Below are 19725 nucleotides of genomic sequence, written 5' to 3'. Positions count from 1 at the left end.
CCCAGCATTTAAAATATATGTGGGTAATGTTTTTTTTAGTTGAAATTCAAACATTATACTAATGATATTAAACTAGTGTTGATGCAGAATGTTAAACTAAGGCTGATGATTCAACATATATAATGATCATGATAAAAACATTTATTTAACAAGGTTGGTGCTTTGGTCTAAATACGTATAAAATAAATTGTTACTTAAAAACACATAAAAGTCTGTATTAGTATTAGACTCTCAGAATGAAGTCCTGATGGCAGTGCACTGTATAAGTGTGTTTTGTTTCCTTTGCACAGAAAATGTTACCGTGGGCGGCCATTATGCAAGCCCTGGTGCAGCCCGCTCTGCACCAGTCTGCAACCCTTCGTACGGGCTTGCTCCACCGCTGCCGCCACCCGCGGCGCCAGAGCCGCCGACCGCTGATGACCAGGAGGCCGAGTACCTGAGCATGCTTCCCCAGGTTGATGCTTCCCTCAAAGGTGCAGCCCTGGTGCCCGTCATGTCTCTAATTCTGCTGTGTGACTGCAATTGTGTGTTTCAAAGTGTGTTTCTTTGTTTGCAGACAGCAAAATTAGTCATAAGTTCAGAAGCTGCAGTTATTTTTTTTTTGTCCACTTTGCCTGAAGGTAGGAACAGTGAGTATGGGTGCCCACAACAAAAGTTTTCTCAACAAAGAAAAGAAAAAAAAGCTCAACAAAAGCAAGCGTGCAGCTACAAAACTGAAGGGTGTGCTTTGCACTGCCATCTGTGACCTGCGCTGCATTCCGTGTCAGTCCGTGATAGCAGGCAGCTATTTATTTTTTGTGTGGTTTTTTTTAGTCTGAAAAGTGCTGTCGGAGCCTGACTGTACGTTAGGTTGGCTGTTTTAGCAAAGAAAGTTAGAAAACTAAGGCGGCCCCATGCCTTCAGTTTATTGTTGTTTTATGAAAACCAGGTATTATTTTCTTACTTAAACATGCATGTTAAAATGATGTTTATTTTTACTCATTATGGCTACCAGGAGGAAGCTCAGCAACAAGTCAGGGTGAGCAGGAGGAAGAGAAAAAAGATGTGAAGCCTATAATTGGACAAAATAATATAGGTATGTCTTGTTTTCTTCTTTAGCAAGTGCATGCTGCTAACACAGGATAGCAGTGCAGTGAACCTCGCACAGTAACACTTTACACATAGCCTGTCTGACTATAAAGAGTCATATGTTCCACCACAAGAAGCAGAATTTTATTCTAAATTCTTTCATGCTTAGGTTCTTACGAGCATTGCATTAATTAATTCTTTGGTCTTTGCATGCTCGGATGCCTTGTATTCGCCGATTCATGCAAGCCAACATTCGTTTAATACTTTGCTTTGATACCTCACCTTACACTTACTGTAAGCCAATAATGCTCACAGTGTAGAGGAAAAATACAGTGAAAGCTCGTTAATTCGAACCTCGATAATTCGAATTTTCGGATAATTCGAACTACACTACTTGGTCCGGCCAAGCTCCATAGAGATCTGTGTATAAAAAAGCCCGTTAATTCGAACGCGAGTCGGTTCCGCTACGGATAATTAGAACTATGCGCTGCCGCGTCTGGGCGGCTTGGCGCACATCACGCGGCAAAAAAAAAAAAAAAAAAAAAAGGTAAAGAAACACCTCCGCGATCGGTAGGCATAATTAGGCTGCGCACGTCCAAAACGGGGACAGGTAAAGAAACACCTCCGCGATCGGTAGGCATAATTAGAGGCTGCGCACGTCCAAAACGGGGACAGAATAAGGAACCAAGTAAAACCATGGAAGAGTGGGTGTAAAACTTAAATGGCACCATGACCGGCGTGGCGGCCGGCGGCGTTGAAGGGAGGGGACGCGGCCGCAGCAAGGTCAGTGCATGGCCGCGCGGCGGCGACTGCCTGCTCTCTCTTCTGCACAACCTCCGTAGCTCGCAACTAAATACTCATTAATTCCAACCCTGTTAATTTTGAAATAGGGATAAGTACTGTCGGCGCGGTCCCAGCCAATGCCCATAAAAAGCTATGATCTCGGATGGGCACTATGGGTTAAACTTTTTTTTTTTTTTTTTTTTTTTTTTGCGATAGCCATCCATCCTTCCACCCATCAGTCGTCAATGGAAGCACGCAAGTCAGCCGCGATCATGACGCCGGCTTTTAGCACCGTTCGGTTCGCTTCGATGATTGGAGTGGCAGTAGACGGTGCCGCCCGCCCCGCCCAAGTCGCTCATAGCATGATAAAGCGAACCTACTGAAAAGGAGACTTGCACAACCGGATAAGCGCTGACACTTTGCCAAGTTCGCTTTCCTCCCCCCTGCCCGAGCTAAAGTCAAAAGATAAACACGCCGTTATCGCCGCGTTGTGGACCGTGAAGGCGCGAAACAGAGGGACGCGCTACCGACTGACGTCTTTATTATTATTATTATTTTTTTTTTTTTCAGATTTGTAGGCACAAATCGGGGCTGGGTGGGTTCATTATGCGAGCGAGTTCGTTACGCGACTAAATACGGTACATTTACCGTAGTACGAACGGTTTTGGTCAGTTTTTTCGAGGCCATTCAATAATTCGAACATCAGATAATTCAAACTTTTTTCCCGGTCCCGTGAAGTTCGAATTAACGAGCTTTTACTGTAGTTTGTTTTATCCCAAGGATGCATCATAATTCTTAAAAAATAAGTTAGGAATGATATATAACTATCTTCTGTGTCTGCTGCTACGTTGCATTTCATGCTGCAGATGTGAATTCGACGCTCTGATTATGTAGAATTCCCCTAGGAATCCTTATGGCAACTTTAAGCCTAAAACACCTGAGAAAGAAATGGCTCAAGCTCAAAATGTGTTGTTTGTTTTCATCTAGGTGCCCCAGACATGGTGTTCTCAAACACACAAGAGGACCTCGTCCGCATCATAGAAATGTACAAGAAAGGCGTGCCTTTTCCACAGATTGAAGCGCTGTTTGACAACTGGAAAAAGAGCAATGAAAGTGCAAAGAGCACTGAAGATGTAAGTGTGCAAACCCATATTTTTTGCCAACAACATTACTTCTTATATAAAACAAAATAGACTTGGTTACAGGCAGCACAGTGGTATCTCATTGACACCATTCTCGTGAGCATTCAAAGTAAGAACGTATTATTGAAACAGGCTCCAAAAGACTGCAAGTACACACATACTTGGCAAAAAAATTGCTTTTATTAAAGCGCTTTAATATAATCCGTCACTTTGTGCTGGACTTTTTGTTTTTCGATGTCCTGCAGCAAGTTTTTTTGAAACACGTAGAAGCAAGTAGCAGTTTCATGACTTAGGCCAGCACACACGACAAAGCTATGAAACGTGTCCAAAGCTGCGAGTGCACCGTCAGTAGACAATGGCTGACGATCACTGCTACAATCTCCCGCGTTTTGGTCGTCATCATTCTCATCGCTCTCCTCTTCAGCGGTAACATCGGCTATGATATCTTGAACACTTGTAATTCACATGTTGCCAGTTGGTCGTCCGCCGATACAAATTCTTCGAAGACATGTTTACGTTGAGATCATGCCAGTTTGGGATGCCAATCTCGGTGCTGTTGTCTTCATTCTCCACTGCATCACCACATGCACAAAAAAGCCACACTTCTTGAGGCAGTTGGCAATTGTTTCCAGTTTGACATGATCCCATGACATAGCCAGAAAATGAATGGCATCAAGAAGATCCACCTTTAAAAAGCTTGCATCTTTCCGGTCGATTTTTGCCTAGACATGTTACACTAATAAGCTTTTAAAGTTAAAGTTGATTTTTTTTTTATACCTGCATTAAGGGGTTGCAAGTGAGTGGTGCAGATAACTTTCACATTCTGCAGCCATGAAGTATTAACAGAGCGCGCAGCACAAAATTCATTGTCCAAACAGAAGAATTTTATTACGGTTCTCAGCACGCATCCGGGCATCCAGAAGGGTGAGGAACTCTTGAAAAAGGCTTTGGTCATCCATGCCTTCTTATTCACCTTGTAAATGAGAGGAAGGCACAGGTTATGGGAGATGCAGCATGGCTTCGAAAACTTGCCAGTGACTGTAGGCTTATGAGAGTGGCTGTATTGTGGCTGTATTGTGGCTGTATTGTACAATACAGCCGCTCTCTGCTTTTTTTTTTGCCTCCTTGACAGTACCAACCAAAGAACATCTTCAATGCAGATGGAACTGGATTGTTCATCAACCTTCAGCCTGAGAAAATCTCAGCATGAAAGGTGAGACAGATGTATCATTATCATCATCACCATGATGGTGATGATATGTCTGTCTTACATGATGATGACATGTCTTTCATGCTGAGACTTTTCTTGGGCTGAAGATTGACGAAAAATCCAGTTTCATCTGCATTGAAGATGTCCTTTTATTGGTACTGCAAAATTACCATCGGGAGAGCTGAAAGCCAATTAGTTGCTTTGTCGGCAGACTTTGCTTCGCCTGAAATGATCTTGTACGACAGGTCATGCCCTGTTTTGAAATGGTGGAGCCACCTGCCTGATGCCTTGTAATCATCGATACTCAAAGAGAGCGCAGTCTCATCTGCTTCCTTGTGAACAACAGTACCATCAACGTTTACATCCGCTGCCCTTACTTCCTTGAACCATGCCAGGAGGACGTCTTCCATTTCGCCATGCTGTGCACTCCTTGTTCGTTTCACACTGGCTCCGAAGACTTGGGTGTTCTTCCGAATTTCCTCTCGCTTCCCAATGATCGTGTTCAGTGTGGAGACGGGCAAACAAAGCTTGTGTGCCAGGTCCACACATTTCTTGTGCAGATTTTTGTTGACTTTTGAAAGGATGTCAAGTTCTTTTTTTTAGCGACAATGCCTTCCGCTTCCTAGGCATGGTGAAACGCACGGGAGAAACGCGTCACCAAAAGAATCGCAAGTATGAACAAACGTAAGCTGAATGCACGAAACAACCAACACAAATGGCACCGACGACGATGGCCTGCCTGCACCGCGTACCTCATCGTCAGCACATGGCCAATCGCTGCTTCTTAAGTAAAACTTTTCTTGTGAAATGTTTAGAAGAAAAAAAAAACTGATCATAATAAAATATTCGCAGTCATCAAAGTTGAGACCAGCTGCTTTTGTACATTTTCAAATCAATTTGTCAAATTCAGAACATGACCCAGTTACAGCAATTTAATTGAGTCCGCTATGTTGCGACTGCTGTCAGTGCTTTCCTAGCAAGGGCATTTAATATACCACCTGCTTTCATCACTGCTTGTGTTTTCATTATTTTTTCTTGTTTTTTGTGGTGTGTCATCATGGTTTTTTTGAGACAGCAGTGCCATTGGGGATTGGACTTCTCAATTTAAATTTTTTTTTACATTTGGCAGGTTTAGTTTAAGCATTTGAGTTAGCATGCAGCTTTCTTTACTGCAGTGAATGTTACTTCCTATATTGCCATTGTTTTTGTAGGATATATATAGCATCCCTGTGCTGTCAAAATTCCCGTATAGTTTATCTTACTTGCTTGTTAGCAAAAGCAAGTGGTGTACCTTGAGTAATGCGCAAAAGGTACAGAGAAATAGTTGCAATGTGGAATTCTATCACCAGGAAAAAAAATATACTTGATTAAGTGCTTAAGGGGGAATACTGCTTCGAAATCATGAAAAATGGCTAGAAATTAATTTTTTCAAAATTTTTGTATCCATTTCTATGCCACGTTTTTTGTGCTATACCAAAGTTTCATGAGATCTACTGGTATAGTGCACTAAATAAACTGTTTCATGGCCCGCATTTGCTCTACTTGTTAGGGAAATGCTCGAACAATCATTTCTTCTCCATTTCGGTTTTCTGACTAAATGATGAACTTGTGAAGCAGATTTCTTCATGACTTTTTTCTTATCTTTTCATACCCCATTTGTGTTACTCGACTCCTAAAAGAATGCGGTTGGTCAAGGCATTATTTGTTTTCCAAATTTTCTAGATGCAAATTTCTTGTGTGAAGTTTTTTTTTTTCTGTTTACACGTGTCTATGAGCTGCATTGCAAAAATTTTGAACTGAAAGTTTATGTCCTGTGAGAAAAAAAAAATCTGAGAATATCTTGACCTGTAGCGTTTCGGTAGAAATACGACAAATGTGGTATCAGCTTCCTCTGTAAGTTGCTCGGGCTTTTCACGAAAGTCAGAGAAATATATCAGAAGAAAAGTGTGCTTGAAATTTAGCAAGAGTAGTCATAATATTTAAAGTAAGCTCAGAAAGGTTTGTAATATGTCGAACAAGAAATAAAAATTATTTTGCTGAAAGCTGCATTGCCCATAAGTGATTTTGTCATAAGAAAAAAAAAACATGAATAGAAAATTATTCCTATTAACAGGGCAGCGAAAAAAAAAAAAATAATAAACGAAACTTGAGAGCAACCCTTGCCTTGTTAGTGAAATGGAACTAGGTCTGTCTGTCAATTTGTGTATAAGTGTGTATGTCGGAATAATTAAGTCTATCTGATTGTAATAGATCCAAGCATAGTTGTTGTTTATGACACATCTCTCTTCATCAGTCATGGAACTGACTGTGGAAACAGCAAATGGTTTACAAAAGTGTCCGTACATCCTGAGAAAATACCCTAACTTAATAAGGTGGTGCTAAAAATGAATTCAACCTGCATTTATCAGCGTTTCTCATTTTAAACCAGAGACTTCTACCATTTGTATAAGTGAGGTTGGAGAATAAAGCTATTTAGATGATTTCTGCACACAAATGTCAATTTTGGGGGGTTATGTTTTGATGTTACAGTAAATGCCATCAGCTATGGACACTTCTGATGGCTAAGGACACTCAAAATTATCAGGCATTTCAGTATGGGCCATACATAGCTGCTCTAAGCTCCGGCCACTCTTGACCAAAGTGATTATCATGATCTTTACTAATAATCCTATATGACACAGTGATGCGGTACATCTGTCTTAATGAGCATACATATCTTTTCAAAGTAATGGTGGGTCTATTGAAAGATCGCAAACATTATAGTATCATCAAAGCTCAAAGTTTTTCCTTCAAACAAGTTTCAAAAGAGCTTCTGCGAGTACTGATTGTTGTATAGCCATTAATTTCACGTTTCTACTTCCTTTCCCTAGAGCCATCTGCAGGCCTTGCGTGAGCTTTACAAGCAAAAGCAACGTGCAGCACAGACAGGGAAGCAGTCTTTCAGCCTTAGCGACCTGAGGCAAATTATAACGGGTAAAGGGAACAGACGTGGAAGCCGGGGCCGGGATATCCAGCACACCACACTTCCTAACATGGCGAGTCCTACAAAATATTTTTGCTCAGCTTCCTTCTTGCTGCTGTTGGTTTTCTTGTTTGAAACATGACTTGCAAAAGATGTCACCATCATCATGCAGTTCTTATTCTTTCCTTATGGAGTTTTTTGGCTTTTACTTGCACTTTGTTTACTAGGTATTAGCTCAGTAATCAAGAATGGGGAGCTCTTTAGGCTCAATGTGTGAAAAGTACCGTATATTGCCGCGTATAAGTCGACCTTTTTTTTTTAAATGTCCTTCCAAAAGTTGGGGGGTCGACTTATAATCGGGGTCGACGTATATGTGGAGTCTTAAAAGTTGGCCTATATGCGGGGTCAAAAGTAATTTCGACCGAGTCGCGGATAATATCACGCCCCGTGCACTCGTAATTCCATAAAAGTTGTCAGACACAATGCGAAAGTGGACCTGCTTTAAAAAAAAAAAATAATAATTTTAATTGCGATTTGCACCAAAGGTTTGTTTTAATGCGATAACAACTTGTTATCGACAAACCGTGGGTGTTCCACGAAAAACCGGCCAAAGACGGGCGGGCTGGCAATGTTTTGATACAAATGGGACAGCTACAAGTCCAGTCCAATCCAAAACGACCACACGCGACCAGTCACATGAGCCAAGAAGCATTTTCGCGTGTTGTGCAACGTTGTGTGCATTTTGCCATTTCTTCTCGTCGCACCGCCTGGACTCTAGCCGACGTGATAGCTAACAGTGGTGTATGTGGTTTGTGTCACTCGATGGACGCCTTGCAAGATGCCGCCACAACCTCGGCAACAGTACAGCTCTGCTTTCAAGCGGCAAGTCATCCTCTATGCCGAGTCGGAAAACAACGTCGAAGCAGGGCGGAAGTTTGACGTCTCAGAAAAGTGCGTGAGAGGCTGGAGAAAACAAAGAAGTAAGCTTTTTGCGTGTGCTGCTACACGTCGTTCCTTTCGCGGGCCGAAGTCCAGACAATACCCTGCCGTTGAGGAGGCGGTTCGAGATTGGGTTCACGACCAGAGAAGCAAAAGCCTGAGTATTTGCTACATTGACATTGAAACAAAGCAACGCGCTGTCGCGGAGGAGATGTGCATCCCGCGTACCGAGTTTAAAGTGTCAAAGAAATAGGTGACGAATTCATGAAGAGTAATGGCCTAAGCCTAAATACCGTTTCACATGATGCGATTCTTGCCGCAGCAGAATGCGATTTCAGCCACACAGCGACAGAAATGCTTGCCGCTTTCGTCGCAGAGCGACGAACATCCAACGAGTTGGTCGCATTGCCGCACGGCCGGTGCGACCTCTGCGACGGAGCCAGCCATCAGCCAATAGGATTCCGAGGCCGTCGAAGCCGACGAAAGTTTCAAAAATAGTTTTTTGCCTAAATGTAGGAAATGTAGGTTGCATATAAATTAAAAGATATTGAACAATAGAGATTTTTTAATGATTAAATGGTCCTCGAATGGTTTCCTCTCGTGTGGTGCAGGCGTCCGGGGGCATTGCTGAATCCCCGCAGCATGCTCATCCTGGACTCCTTCCCCGGCCACATAACCGACCGTGTGAAAAAGTGATAGCGGACGCGGGATGCAACCTGGTCATCATTCTGGGCGGATTGACACCTATTCTTCAGCCTCTAGATGTGGCACTGAACAAGCCATTCAAACACCGCATCGGTGCATTCTACAATGAGTGGCTCCAGCAAGAAAACCCAAAGACACCACCAAAAGGGCGGCTGAAGTGAGCTTCTTTGGGCGAAATGGCTCTATGGGTCAACGATGCCTGGTATGGACTACCAATAGACATGGTCTCTGCGGCATTCTCCACTTGCGGCATCTCAGCACCTCTTCCGACGACCAGCGGCAGCAGTGGCTCATAAGATGGTGATCACGACTGTGTCCTCACAAGCGACGACAGATGTCTCATGAATGAATAAATGTTTCTTTATGACTCGGCCTTCCGAAATACATTTTGAGCGAGCTAGGACTGCAGGGTGCGGCAGCGTCGACCTAAATTCGGAGTATAACTTTTTTTTGCCCAAAGGGGGTCGCGAGTTGGGGGGTCAACTTATAATCGGCAATATACGGTATTTATTTGTCTTGATGCATATTTTTAATTGCATGGAAATTTTATTATTTAAGTTGTGTATGTTGCTCTTCCTTAGCTGCTTTGGCAGAAACAACAGGAGCAAAACCGACAATTCTTTTCAAGCATTGCTAAGTGCGTATTAACTCTTATGGCACATCCTAAATCATAAACCTTATGGCAATGCTTGACATAGGGAAGACACCCTGTCAAAGCTGGTAGCCTTGAAAGAACCCATCTGCATAGTGTTGCCGCCAGTAGCAGCTACTGTTGCTTCTTTTCCAACTTTGGGCGCTTTTTACGAAAGCTCATCTTCAGTATGGCACCCTGTGAGTCTTTTTCTCATGTTCAATTCTTTATTTCTTCCAGAAACAAGAAGATTCTGCAGATGGCTGTCGCCGTGTCAGCACGCTTAGTGCCGTCTCCACATCCAGCAGTGGAAGTAAGAACACTGCTGCAATTTTTAGCAGCATCAACGCAGCTGTTTCTTTAGTTTTCTTGCTAATTCGTTTTGGTTTCGCTCTGTTTCATATGTTGCTGTCTTAGTCCGTGACCAGCTTTAGAGAGCGACCTGCTCGTCAGCAGCTGCACTTAAGGATTAGTTTTTCTTGTTTTAGTTGTTACTTAGTTTGTACGCTGCTATGGTGCTGTCTGCTAATATCCCCTTTACATCAGTGTTTCACATCAGTTTATCAGTGTTTGGTTGATTGTGGTAGGCTTCTTACTAGCTTGCAATATCGTCACGAGATATAGTCAAGCAATCGCAGCATTTTGTTGCTGCTTTCTTCAACGGAAAGCCACAGAAATTTCATTACACAGTTACTTGTGGATGTCGTGCGGAGCCAGTGGTTCACTGTGATCTAGTTAGTTACCGATTGAACAGTGCTTTGTAGACTGGGGCTTGTATTGCTCATGACGCTGTATGGAACCAGAAAACATTTTATGGATTTTGGGTGTTGAGAGTAAAGCCTTTGTTTCAATGTAGACTGCTAACATTGTTTGAAGGCAGATGACTACAAGATCCATCTATGGAGCCGTTCATCATGCCATTTGACTTCTCCGATATTGCCAACCATATGTTGAAAGTAAAGCAACCTATTTTTTGAGGCAATTCCTGTAATAAAATATGAACATCAACGAATGTTTTATTCATGGATGGTTGTTGTCGTTTTTAAATCCTATTAAACTGTCTGCTGAAACAAGTTGGCAAAGAATTCATTAAAATTTTGTGGATGTGGTTGCATCCAAATTTGTTTGAGGGTACATATTGGCACTAAGCACCAAAGCACCACTTATTGCAGACATACATGCGGAACAAAAAGACTGTCAAATAAACTTTAAATGCACAAAAGAAACAAGCTTTTGAAATGTAGAAATGCTGGAATGAGTATGAAATGTAGTTGTGCCCGCCAGTACTGCCTGGTTTGCATTCGTAATTTTCTTTTGGTCTAGTTTCATTAATGTTCATTTCACGTGTCAATTTGTACTAATATAACAGAAAAATATATACATTGCTATAGGAGCAGATTTAAAGTGTTCTCTGAAACTTGGTATTGCAGTTCGAGTTTTCTGTGTCAGGAGACAGTCCTTGCTGTGCTAATAATTTTCTTGCTGCATTATTGAGCTATTCTGAAAAAAAGTGTAGAATGTGGGGCTGGTTGGCTGCAAAAACTGGAAAAACAGCACAAAAAGGGTGAGGACTTGACGCAGTGCCTTGCTCTCGGTCTGGCCTTTCTTGTGTGGCAATTTATGTATATTTATTTATTTCAGTAAAGGTACCAACATGGCTCACATGTTTTTTGCTGGTGACAGTGCTAAAATACTATCGGCACCATGCAGGAGTAACTCGAGCCGCAATATGTGCTCCCCTCGTGGCGGAAAGGGCGGACCGAATGGGAAGCGCGTGCTGAGCCGCGCTGGAGAGAGACGCTACGAAGCGGCCTGGACGGGGGTCGCATTCCTCGTTCGTTAGTTGTATTTGCGGTATTCTGTGGTCACAAATGATTTACTGGGTTGCAGTCAGCAATCGCACAAGCTGTTATTCGCCATGTACAATGCTTTTCACGTCCCCAAATGGGGTTTATGAAGCAAAGTGACACGAGCGTTGGGTCACTGCCGTCTTGACTAGCAGTGAGCCGGCAATCGTATCCGAATTTGCTAGGAGGCGTTCTTCTCAAAACGAGGACACACTAAATTCCACTCAATGCGTAATTGTTATCCAGCCGTGAAAAAGAAAAAAAAAATGGAGCAGCTCATTGGCCCCTGTATAATATAGAGTACCAATTAACTGGCCTGCCCTCCAGAATGAAAACGCTTGCACTACGACCATAGCGCACCCAGTGGCGCACTCGTGGATGCATTTGATTATTATATAACCTTTATTTAACCTGTGCTGTGTTTTATATTTCCAAATGGGTCACTGTCCACAACAGCATGCATGAGCATCAGTACAATTCAGTTATCAATGGGCATGTAGCACTTCTAATTGCGTATTTACTAGTATTTTTTTTTCTTGCATCGTATAGGTTCATGTAGTGCTTTCTTTCACTATATTGTCTCCCTCAGCTCGTTCCTTCTTTCCACCAGCCTTTGCTCCTTTCCTATTCTATATACTGTGTCACAGTTGCCTCACCAATGTCAAGCTGCGGTCATCGTGAGTTATCAGGCTTTTCGTACCTCTTTCACGTTTTTTCTGCCTTTTATCCTTTTCAGCTCTCGCTCCCTCCGACTCTTCTTCCATGCCTATTCTTTCCTTCTCCGCCACCAACTCCCCCGCAGCTTTGCTTTTTCTTTTGCCAAGGAATGCTTCCTCAGCAGGATTCGTTTCGGTCGAAGCATTCAAGGTTGGCTTTGTGTGAAGTTGTACTGCATGTGTGGAGGGGACCTGTGTGTTCCCCACAAATGTGTATTTTCTACTTCTTTCTTTTACTGTATTTTATATCGCCTCCCCCTCTTTTTTTTTTGCTCTGCCTCCTAGCGTGCCCTTTTCTTAGCGGTTGTCTGTGTGTTTCTTGTGCTTGCAGCCTTGAAATAAGTGGCCAGTAGACAGCCAGGGCTCGCCCGTGTCTCTCCGTTTTATGTCTTGTGGTTCCTGCATCGTTTACCCTTCACTACATCGCTCTAGCTAGCCCGAATCTTCATCATTTCCCTGCACAGACCTCGATTACTTTCTCACAGTCGCTTCATTCAAGCGCATGCCCTGCCCAGGAGGCCGCGACTTTCCTAAAAAATCTCCTCCAGCACCCATTCGTGGCATTGCTTGTTCATTGTGAGTGCTGCCCCCTGGGTTCCTGCACGGTGCCCATAGCAGTGGCCTCAGTTTGAATGATATTCTGGCTTTATGTGCCTGCTTGAACACTGCCCGTATTGTCATACTTTGTGTGTGAAGATGCCAAGTTGGGGGGGAAATTGCAGTACCCTCTGTCTGGATGAGCTGCTCCTATTAAACAGTTGTACAATATCTTTTTGAACATGTGCTGCCATATTAGGTGGAAGAATGAAGAGGTCATCCTTTTTAGAGCCGATTGTGTTTTAATCCAGAAACAATGTTAGTTACAGGATAAGAGAGAACAGAATTTTTGTTGTTTTTGTTTACATGTTTTTCATCTTTCTCACAAGGCAGTGGGAGACTGGTCATCTTATCTTGGATTCAAACAGTTGTAGAGACGAACGCCAGTTGCTTAAGAGGAGACCGGACTCCTGGAACTTTTCTTTATTTTTTGACTAAATGCTATGGAAATGCACACTCCTAATAAGTTATTTATGCTGATTGCAAATATGTAGTCACTTTTCTAATATAACATTTTTTTTCGCAAAACTAGTGGAAAGATTACTCATATTAACGTGGCTAGATAGTATAGAGAACAAAAAATGCAATGTGTGAAATACTTTTTGGTTTAAGTTAATATTATTTATTTTACAACTTGTTGAACTTCAGTGTAGGGAGGAGGACTGGCCGAGAAGCCGTTTAAATTGAAGTGCGCAAAAAATTTGCGTCTGTTGTGACTGTTACTCTCCCGTTTCTTTCATTTTTCGTGCCTTTCCCAAAGTTTAGTAGTGAGCCAGAAATTCAGTAACTGGGCTGATGTGCAAGCTTTTTGTCACTAAGGCATTTTTCTTGCTCCCTCTGACAGGCTCCAGCTCAAGTGACCGGCTAAGCACACTTAGCTCGGTGAGTGCATATGACAGTGGCGCACACTCAGACTCGTGCGAGGAGGGCCGGCCACCGCCGAGACCACCACGCCTGCCAACACCACGCAACCCGAAGGCAGCAACGCACCAGTACTATGTCTTTCCGCCAGGCACCGGTCCTGCTGATCGCAATGCGCCCCATCCAGTGAGTACTGCATGCCACCTTCAGCACTTGAAACGAACACGGCCCCTTCCCCCTAGGTACCAGGGGAACGCCGCAAGGCGCAGTGCTTTCTCCTCTGCTATTCAATTTGGCCATGATGCGCCTGCCGGCCCAGCTGGGTGCTGTCGAGAGCGTGCAGCATGCTCTGTACGCCGACGACATCACCCTGTGGGCTACACAGGGCTCACTTGGAGACATTGAGGCCAGCCTGCAGCAGGCGGCGACTATAGTAGACCGCTATGCTAGCCGCTGCGGCCTTCAATGCTCCCCACAGAAATCGGAATTTGTGCACATCCGCCCCTCTCCAAAATGCACTACTAAAATTCAACTTACTCTTCAATCAGGTCCAATTCCAGAAACACAAGAAGTCCAAGTACTGGGACTCTTCATTCACCAACACCGCAAGCCAGACACCACATTGGCTAAACTCCGCAAGGTGGGGGACCAGGTGGGCCGCATGGTCCGCCGGGTTTCCAATAAACGCGGGGGGTTACGAAGCAAGGATGCCTTGCGGCTGGCAAACGCCTTCGTAACCAGTCGAATCCTTTATTCGACTCCATATCTCCACCTGCGGAAGCAAGATGAGGATGCCCTCGAGGTCATTCTCCGCAAAATCTATAAGCGGGCCCTCGATATTCCGGTGACTACCTCAAACCAGCGCCTCATGGCACTGGGAATGGTGAACACCTTCAGGGAATTGAGGGAAGCGCACCTCACAAATCAATATACGCGTTTGTCGCAGACGCAGTCGGGCCGCCGCCTTCTTGCCCGGCTCCACATCAAACATACGACACCTATGGAAGAACGGGCACGCATTCCAGCGCCGTGGAGATGCGCCCTCCGCGTATGCCCTCTTCCCGCCAAAATGGCACGCGAAGACTATGATGGCAGACGCCTGGCGCGGGCGGAAGCCCTGGCACGCCATTATGGTTCTAAACCCTGCGTTTTTTATGTGGACGCCTCTGGCCCGCACCATGGGGGGTGGTACACGGCCGCAGTCGTCCACGAGGCGAAAACAGTCAACGGTCTTAGCTTCAGGGCCCACAACATAACTCATGCGGAGGAGGTCGCCATAGCATTGGCTGCTTCCCACTCTGACTCGAAATATATAATTTCCGACTCGCGAGGGGCCTGTCGGAATGTCGAACAGGGCTGGACCCCTTATCTAGCCTACCGAATACTTCAAAATAGCTCCTACATTGGGGACCCCGCTACCCGATATATTATTTGGGCTCCTGCTCATCAGGGGCTGGCTGGAAACGAGGCTGCCGACGCCGCCGCCCGCGCGCTCTCTCTCTGGGAAGTTTCCTCCTCCTCCCCCTCCGACCAGGACGCTGATCCTAATCCGGCTTATACATTCAAAGATATCGTAAATTACTACCAATCTAGCCACAGCCTTTACCCCCGCCCATGTAAAGGCCTTTCAAAGGCGGATGAGCGGCTCTTACTCCGCCTCTATACAAACACACTGCTGTGCCCGGCAGCTCTAAAACACTTCGACCCTGCTTTCTCTGGCAGCTGCCCGCACTGTGGGGTGGTGTCTTCGGACATCTACCACATGGTGTGGGCCTGCCCCTCAAATCCGGCTACCCCCCTCACCCCAACCCAACCCGGGAGGACTGGGAGGCGACCCTGCTCGGCTGCTCCGACCTGAAGGCCCAACGGGCCTTAGTCGGGCGAGCCCGAGCGGCGGCAGACGCCACTGGGGTCCCGAACTAGGGACCTCCACCTAGTGTTTGTGAGGGTTGGCCCCTTCAGGGTCAGCTCACGCATAACCTCCTGTATTTGTCCTATATAAATGTTTTCTACCACCACCAGCACTTGACACTCCCAGCAAACAGTACCGTTATTGTGCGCTCTGTAAACAATCGAATATATAGCATATTTGATATGCTGACAGGACTTGTTTATGAAAATTCTATGAAACTGGTATTTCTTGTGGCTGCTGCACATGTGAAACCAACCACCCTATCCAAACAGTTCATCTCCGCAGAGTGACAGAGTGCAAACTGCAAATTAGCATAATTTATACAGTTTTTGGCAGTTTTTTTGGGACATTAAATAGTTCAGACTGAATTAATTTTGATACAAAATTACATGCATATTTTTCTTGCGCGTTTTGAGAATTTAGGGTACGGCAAAAACTTTTCGGCACATCTCATCTCAAAATATTTTTGGTTCAAAATAGACAAAATTAATGTCATTCATATAGCTTTTGGCAGTTCTTTAGGGACATGCAATAATTCAAACCGTTTGTCTGGCTGGTGCTTGAAGGCTAAACTAGTAAGATTTTACTGTAAAATGCGTGAGTGTCATTATATTGTTCATTGTTTTCATTGGTCTGTTTCTGTGCATTTTCTGAGCGAATTTGGAGATGATGATTTTAATTTGACTTTTAGCTTTACATGGGCAGAGCTCTCAATGTCTGCATATGATAAACATTTTGTGGGGATTTGAATGAATAAAAGTGGAAGAGAAAAAATATTATAGGCTAGTTTAAGTGGGTCTTTCTCTGCTGCATACATATTGTTACGGGGATGTACTTAATGTAACGGCACTGTAACGGTATTATATATCTGGCTCTTTCTTTCTTTTTTTCAGGCTGGTGACCTTGCTGGGCCCACTATCCCAGAAGTCAGCATGAATAGTATACCATCCAGCTGTCCGCTACATGGAAATTTGAGCACAGGAGGTATGTAAAAAAAAACAAAATTGAAAATCTCTCCTGTTATGATCTCGCTTTCTGCACCATTTAGATTAATTATTTTTGCTGCTCATGTTCTCTGTACCTGCCTAGCATTCTTTTGCATGACAAATGAGCAGGCTTTTTTTTTTCTGTTGCCTCTTTGTCAGTTTTTTTCACTATTGGCGGCAAACAATACTTAGCTGCTACTGGCTACACTGGATTCAACCAATTCTCTCCTCCTTCAGCAACACTTGTGGCGAATTATTCTTTTGCCTACTTTTTTTGTGCGATAGTATAAGGGTCCCATGTTATAGAAAAGTTGGTGACGGCATAGTTTACTGTGAACAAGAAATCTTCATTGGTCGACATGGTCATGACATCATAGCCACGGGATGTCATGTGGGAATTTCAGACACCGCATAATGCTTATGTTAAACAAGATGTCACGGGTAGAATGGAAATGCTTTAAACATGATGTGTAATGCAAATTAAAGGTCACTGCATGTTTCAAATAATTTAACTTAAAGTAACTGATTTTCTTTTAGGTTTTGTGTTTTATGTGGTGTTCAAACTCATGCCCTTTGGTTTGCAGGCCAGACAAGCCATGCAAGGCATGCTTGTACTGCCAGGGAACAAGCTGGGGTTTATGCATGTGTTTGTGTAGGGGTTGGACTTGGTTTTTATTGCTTGGAAATCCTGCGCACTTTTCTCGTCCCTTATTTTAAAAATGAGTTTCTTTTTTTTCTGGTGGTTATTTTCTGCAAACTAATTACTGACTTCTTTTTGGGACATAATCTGGCATTCGTGTGCTGTCAAAAGTGTGTTCAGGCGTTTCTGTCAGCAGGTAATGAATGTGCAAGCTGTGCTTGTACAGTTAAACCTCGATGTAACGAACTTCAGTGCAACAAGGTCCTCGATGTAACAAAGTTTTTGGTTTTCACAACTTCATGTCCATAGAACATCATGTATTATTAGCCTCAGTATAACAAAGTATATTTTATCACACTTTCATTGCAGCGAAATGTCACTGCTGCCCTGAAACAAACCAGCGGAAAATTGTGCTTTGAGCGTGAAAGGTTGAGCAGAGCGTGCACCGAAGTGAGCATTGGAGCACATGCGTGAAGGTGCGCCGCCCGGAATACAGATGAGCACGTGGTGGCAGAGCGCACTGCTTGCTGCTGCCATCTGGATTAGCATAGATAAGGTTCGCTAACGTAGTATTGGGGGAGGCCGCTAGGCGGCGCGAGCATCTGGTGCAGTTCAGGCAGAATGTCGCATTCAGTCACAATCCTGCCCGAACTGGGTGCCAAATGCAGTGCGGTGCCTGTACTCAAAAAGACTTGCGCTGCGATTATTGTGTTTAGCCATGAAACTCTGTAGAAAAGCTGGAAGGGTAGGCATATGCATCTGCCTGACTTCATTATTCACTCAGATGCTGTGTGCGCACACAAACAAAGACACGCATGCTCGCGCTTGCAGCACAAATCAACGTTCATCCTGGAAAGGGTTGCAGTTCATCAAGTGTGATAAAGGGCACTTTTTGCTGTCGCTGACTTGGAGAAAGCAGTGCGAAAAAGCCAACAGTCTTCATTTTCCTGGCTCCTGCATGGCTGCAGCGGGGGCGGTGGCCGAATGCGGCGTCGAATCAGCGACGTGATAGAGAACACAAGTTCAGTTGGGCGGCGATGAAGGTGGAACCTAAAGTATACATCCGCGTTGTCCCCATCACAAGCATAACTCCCAGTTTCACCACAGTTCAAGGCTTTCCCTTTGAATAGTCTGTGAGATGTTCTGAAGGGTTCTCTGCATGCAAGATGACTAATTTCGATGTTGTGAAATTTGAGTTTCGTTAACGACAGATTTTACTGACTTTGTTATACTGAGGTTTACCTGTATTAGGAATTTCTGATTTTATTAGAAAGTAACAAGTAAATTAAATAGTCAACAGACAAAGCTCTAGCAGAAGTTGCCTTCTGTGAACTGTGTTATCAATCAGTTGTCGCCCTTGGCTGAGTGAGAGGGCGAGGGATCATGTGAACTGCGTTTTGATGGCAGCCATGGAGCAAACATTCATTCACCGTCGTTGCATGAATGACACTTTATCATGACACTTACGCACAGTTCAGTGTCAGTGTTATACCTAGAGTTGATAAAATTATATCTTACTGACCAACTTCTCTACGTGGGCACTGATAGGGAATGAATAGTGCTCAGCTTTCAGGTGGCAAAGAGATGTTTCTTCCCAGCTTGTGGAAACATATAGCCTCTTTACTACTGCACTACTTATCCTAAAATACTGCCACCACTTCATGCTTCCTTATCTAGTTCATTTCCAGCTTTGGCCAAGGGTAACATATGCTCTACAAGCAGCTGGCTGTGTTTGGCAAGCTAGGATACTGACGTTTTTCAGCTAAAAGCAAATTTCAACAACTTAATTTGACGTATGTCTATCGTATTAAACCAAAATCTACAAGCCCTAGTTGTGTGGTCTTTCACATAAAGTACCATTTTACGACTGCATGCTAATTAGCATTCATGTAATTAGAGAGGACCAGAGCCCACTGCTGCATCATACCTTAAAAGTGGAGCTTAAGTGTCTCTCCTTGTTTTTTTTTTTCGCTTTTTATGTATATACATACCTTATGATGACATGAACAGGGTCAAGCTGAAACACTGAAAAGGACCCTAAGGACTCTATTTTGGTGCAGCCGAAAATTTAATATTCCGCAAAAAGTTAAAAAATGAATGCCATATTTTCGAAATATTTGAGAAGGTCGAGATTTCATGTCACATTGATGAAAATTGCGGTCACAACCTTACCTTTATAGTACTAATACATACATGATGAATGTGAATAAAAATACATTTTGATCAATGCCGCTGGTTACTTATGGTCTTACCCGGTTTTGCTATCTGAGTCACTTCCACTCACGTCGCTTGCCACTTGGTCAGCATTGGTGCCGGCCCATAGCATGTCGTCATCAGTGCCGTCAAGGCTGTTGGAGATGCTGGTCTTTTTGAAGCTGCAGATGATCACCTCACTGGATATCATGCACTATGCTTCTAGGACCCATCGGCACAGCATGTCGATGGCGGGCCTCCTAATCTTGCCTGCGGGAGTCAGGTCGTGGTTTCCCGCAGCCATCCACTTTGCGTAAAGCCGCCACTTATTGTCCTTGAAGGGTTTATTAACCGCGACGTCAAGGGGCTGCAGAACTGATGTAAGGCCACCTGGGATGACAGCGAGGTCCGTGTGTAACTCGGGCATCCAGCAGTGAACATTTTGTTCCAGATGGTCGCAGAAGCTTTCAAAAACAAGCAGCGATGGCAGGAAGAGCACTGTCCCCAGACTGTTTTTAGCCAGTCGGACATCA

General features: G+C 44.1%; 1 protein-coding gene across 6 annotated transcripts in view; it reads left to right on the top strand.

Moving 5' to 3' along the window:
* Window positions 1-19725, top strand: part of stumps (DBB domain-containing protein stumps) — a 152925-nt gene that overhangs the window by 127950 nt on the left and 5250 nt on the right. For 5 of the 6 annotated variants that reach the window (XM_084587946.1, XM_084587940.1, XM_084587942.1 and 2 more), the window contains exons 8-14: window positions 291-473; window positions 995-1075; window positions 2839-2984; window positions 7074-7238; window positions 9681-9753; window positions 13445-13647; window positions 16267-16357. In XM_084587946.1, the coding sequence (XP_084444072.1) occupies window positions 291-473; window positions 995-1075; window positions 2839-2984; window positions 7074-7238; window positions 9681-9753; window positions 13445-13647; window positions 16267-16357 (942 nt within the window). The remainder of the gene's footprint in view (window positions 1-290; window positions 474-994; window positions 1076-2838; window positions 2985-7073; window positions 7239-9680; window positions 9754-13444; window positions 13648-16266; window positions 16358-19725) is intronic. The other variant, XM_084587941.1, reaches the window with a different exon arrangement.

Source organism: Amblyomma maculatum, chromosome 1 (assembly GCF_055883805.1).
Source record: "Amblyomma maculatum isolate TAMU_Amacu chromosome 1, ASM5588380v1, whole genome shotgun sequence".
Taxonomy (NCBI): domain Eukaryota; kingdom Metazoa; phylum Arthropoda; class Arachnida; order Ixodida; family Ixodidae; genus Amblyomma; species Amblyomma maculatum.
The sequence above is the reverse complement of the archived record's forward strand: the minus strand, read 5'-3'. Positions and strand labels throughout refer to the sequence as shown.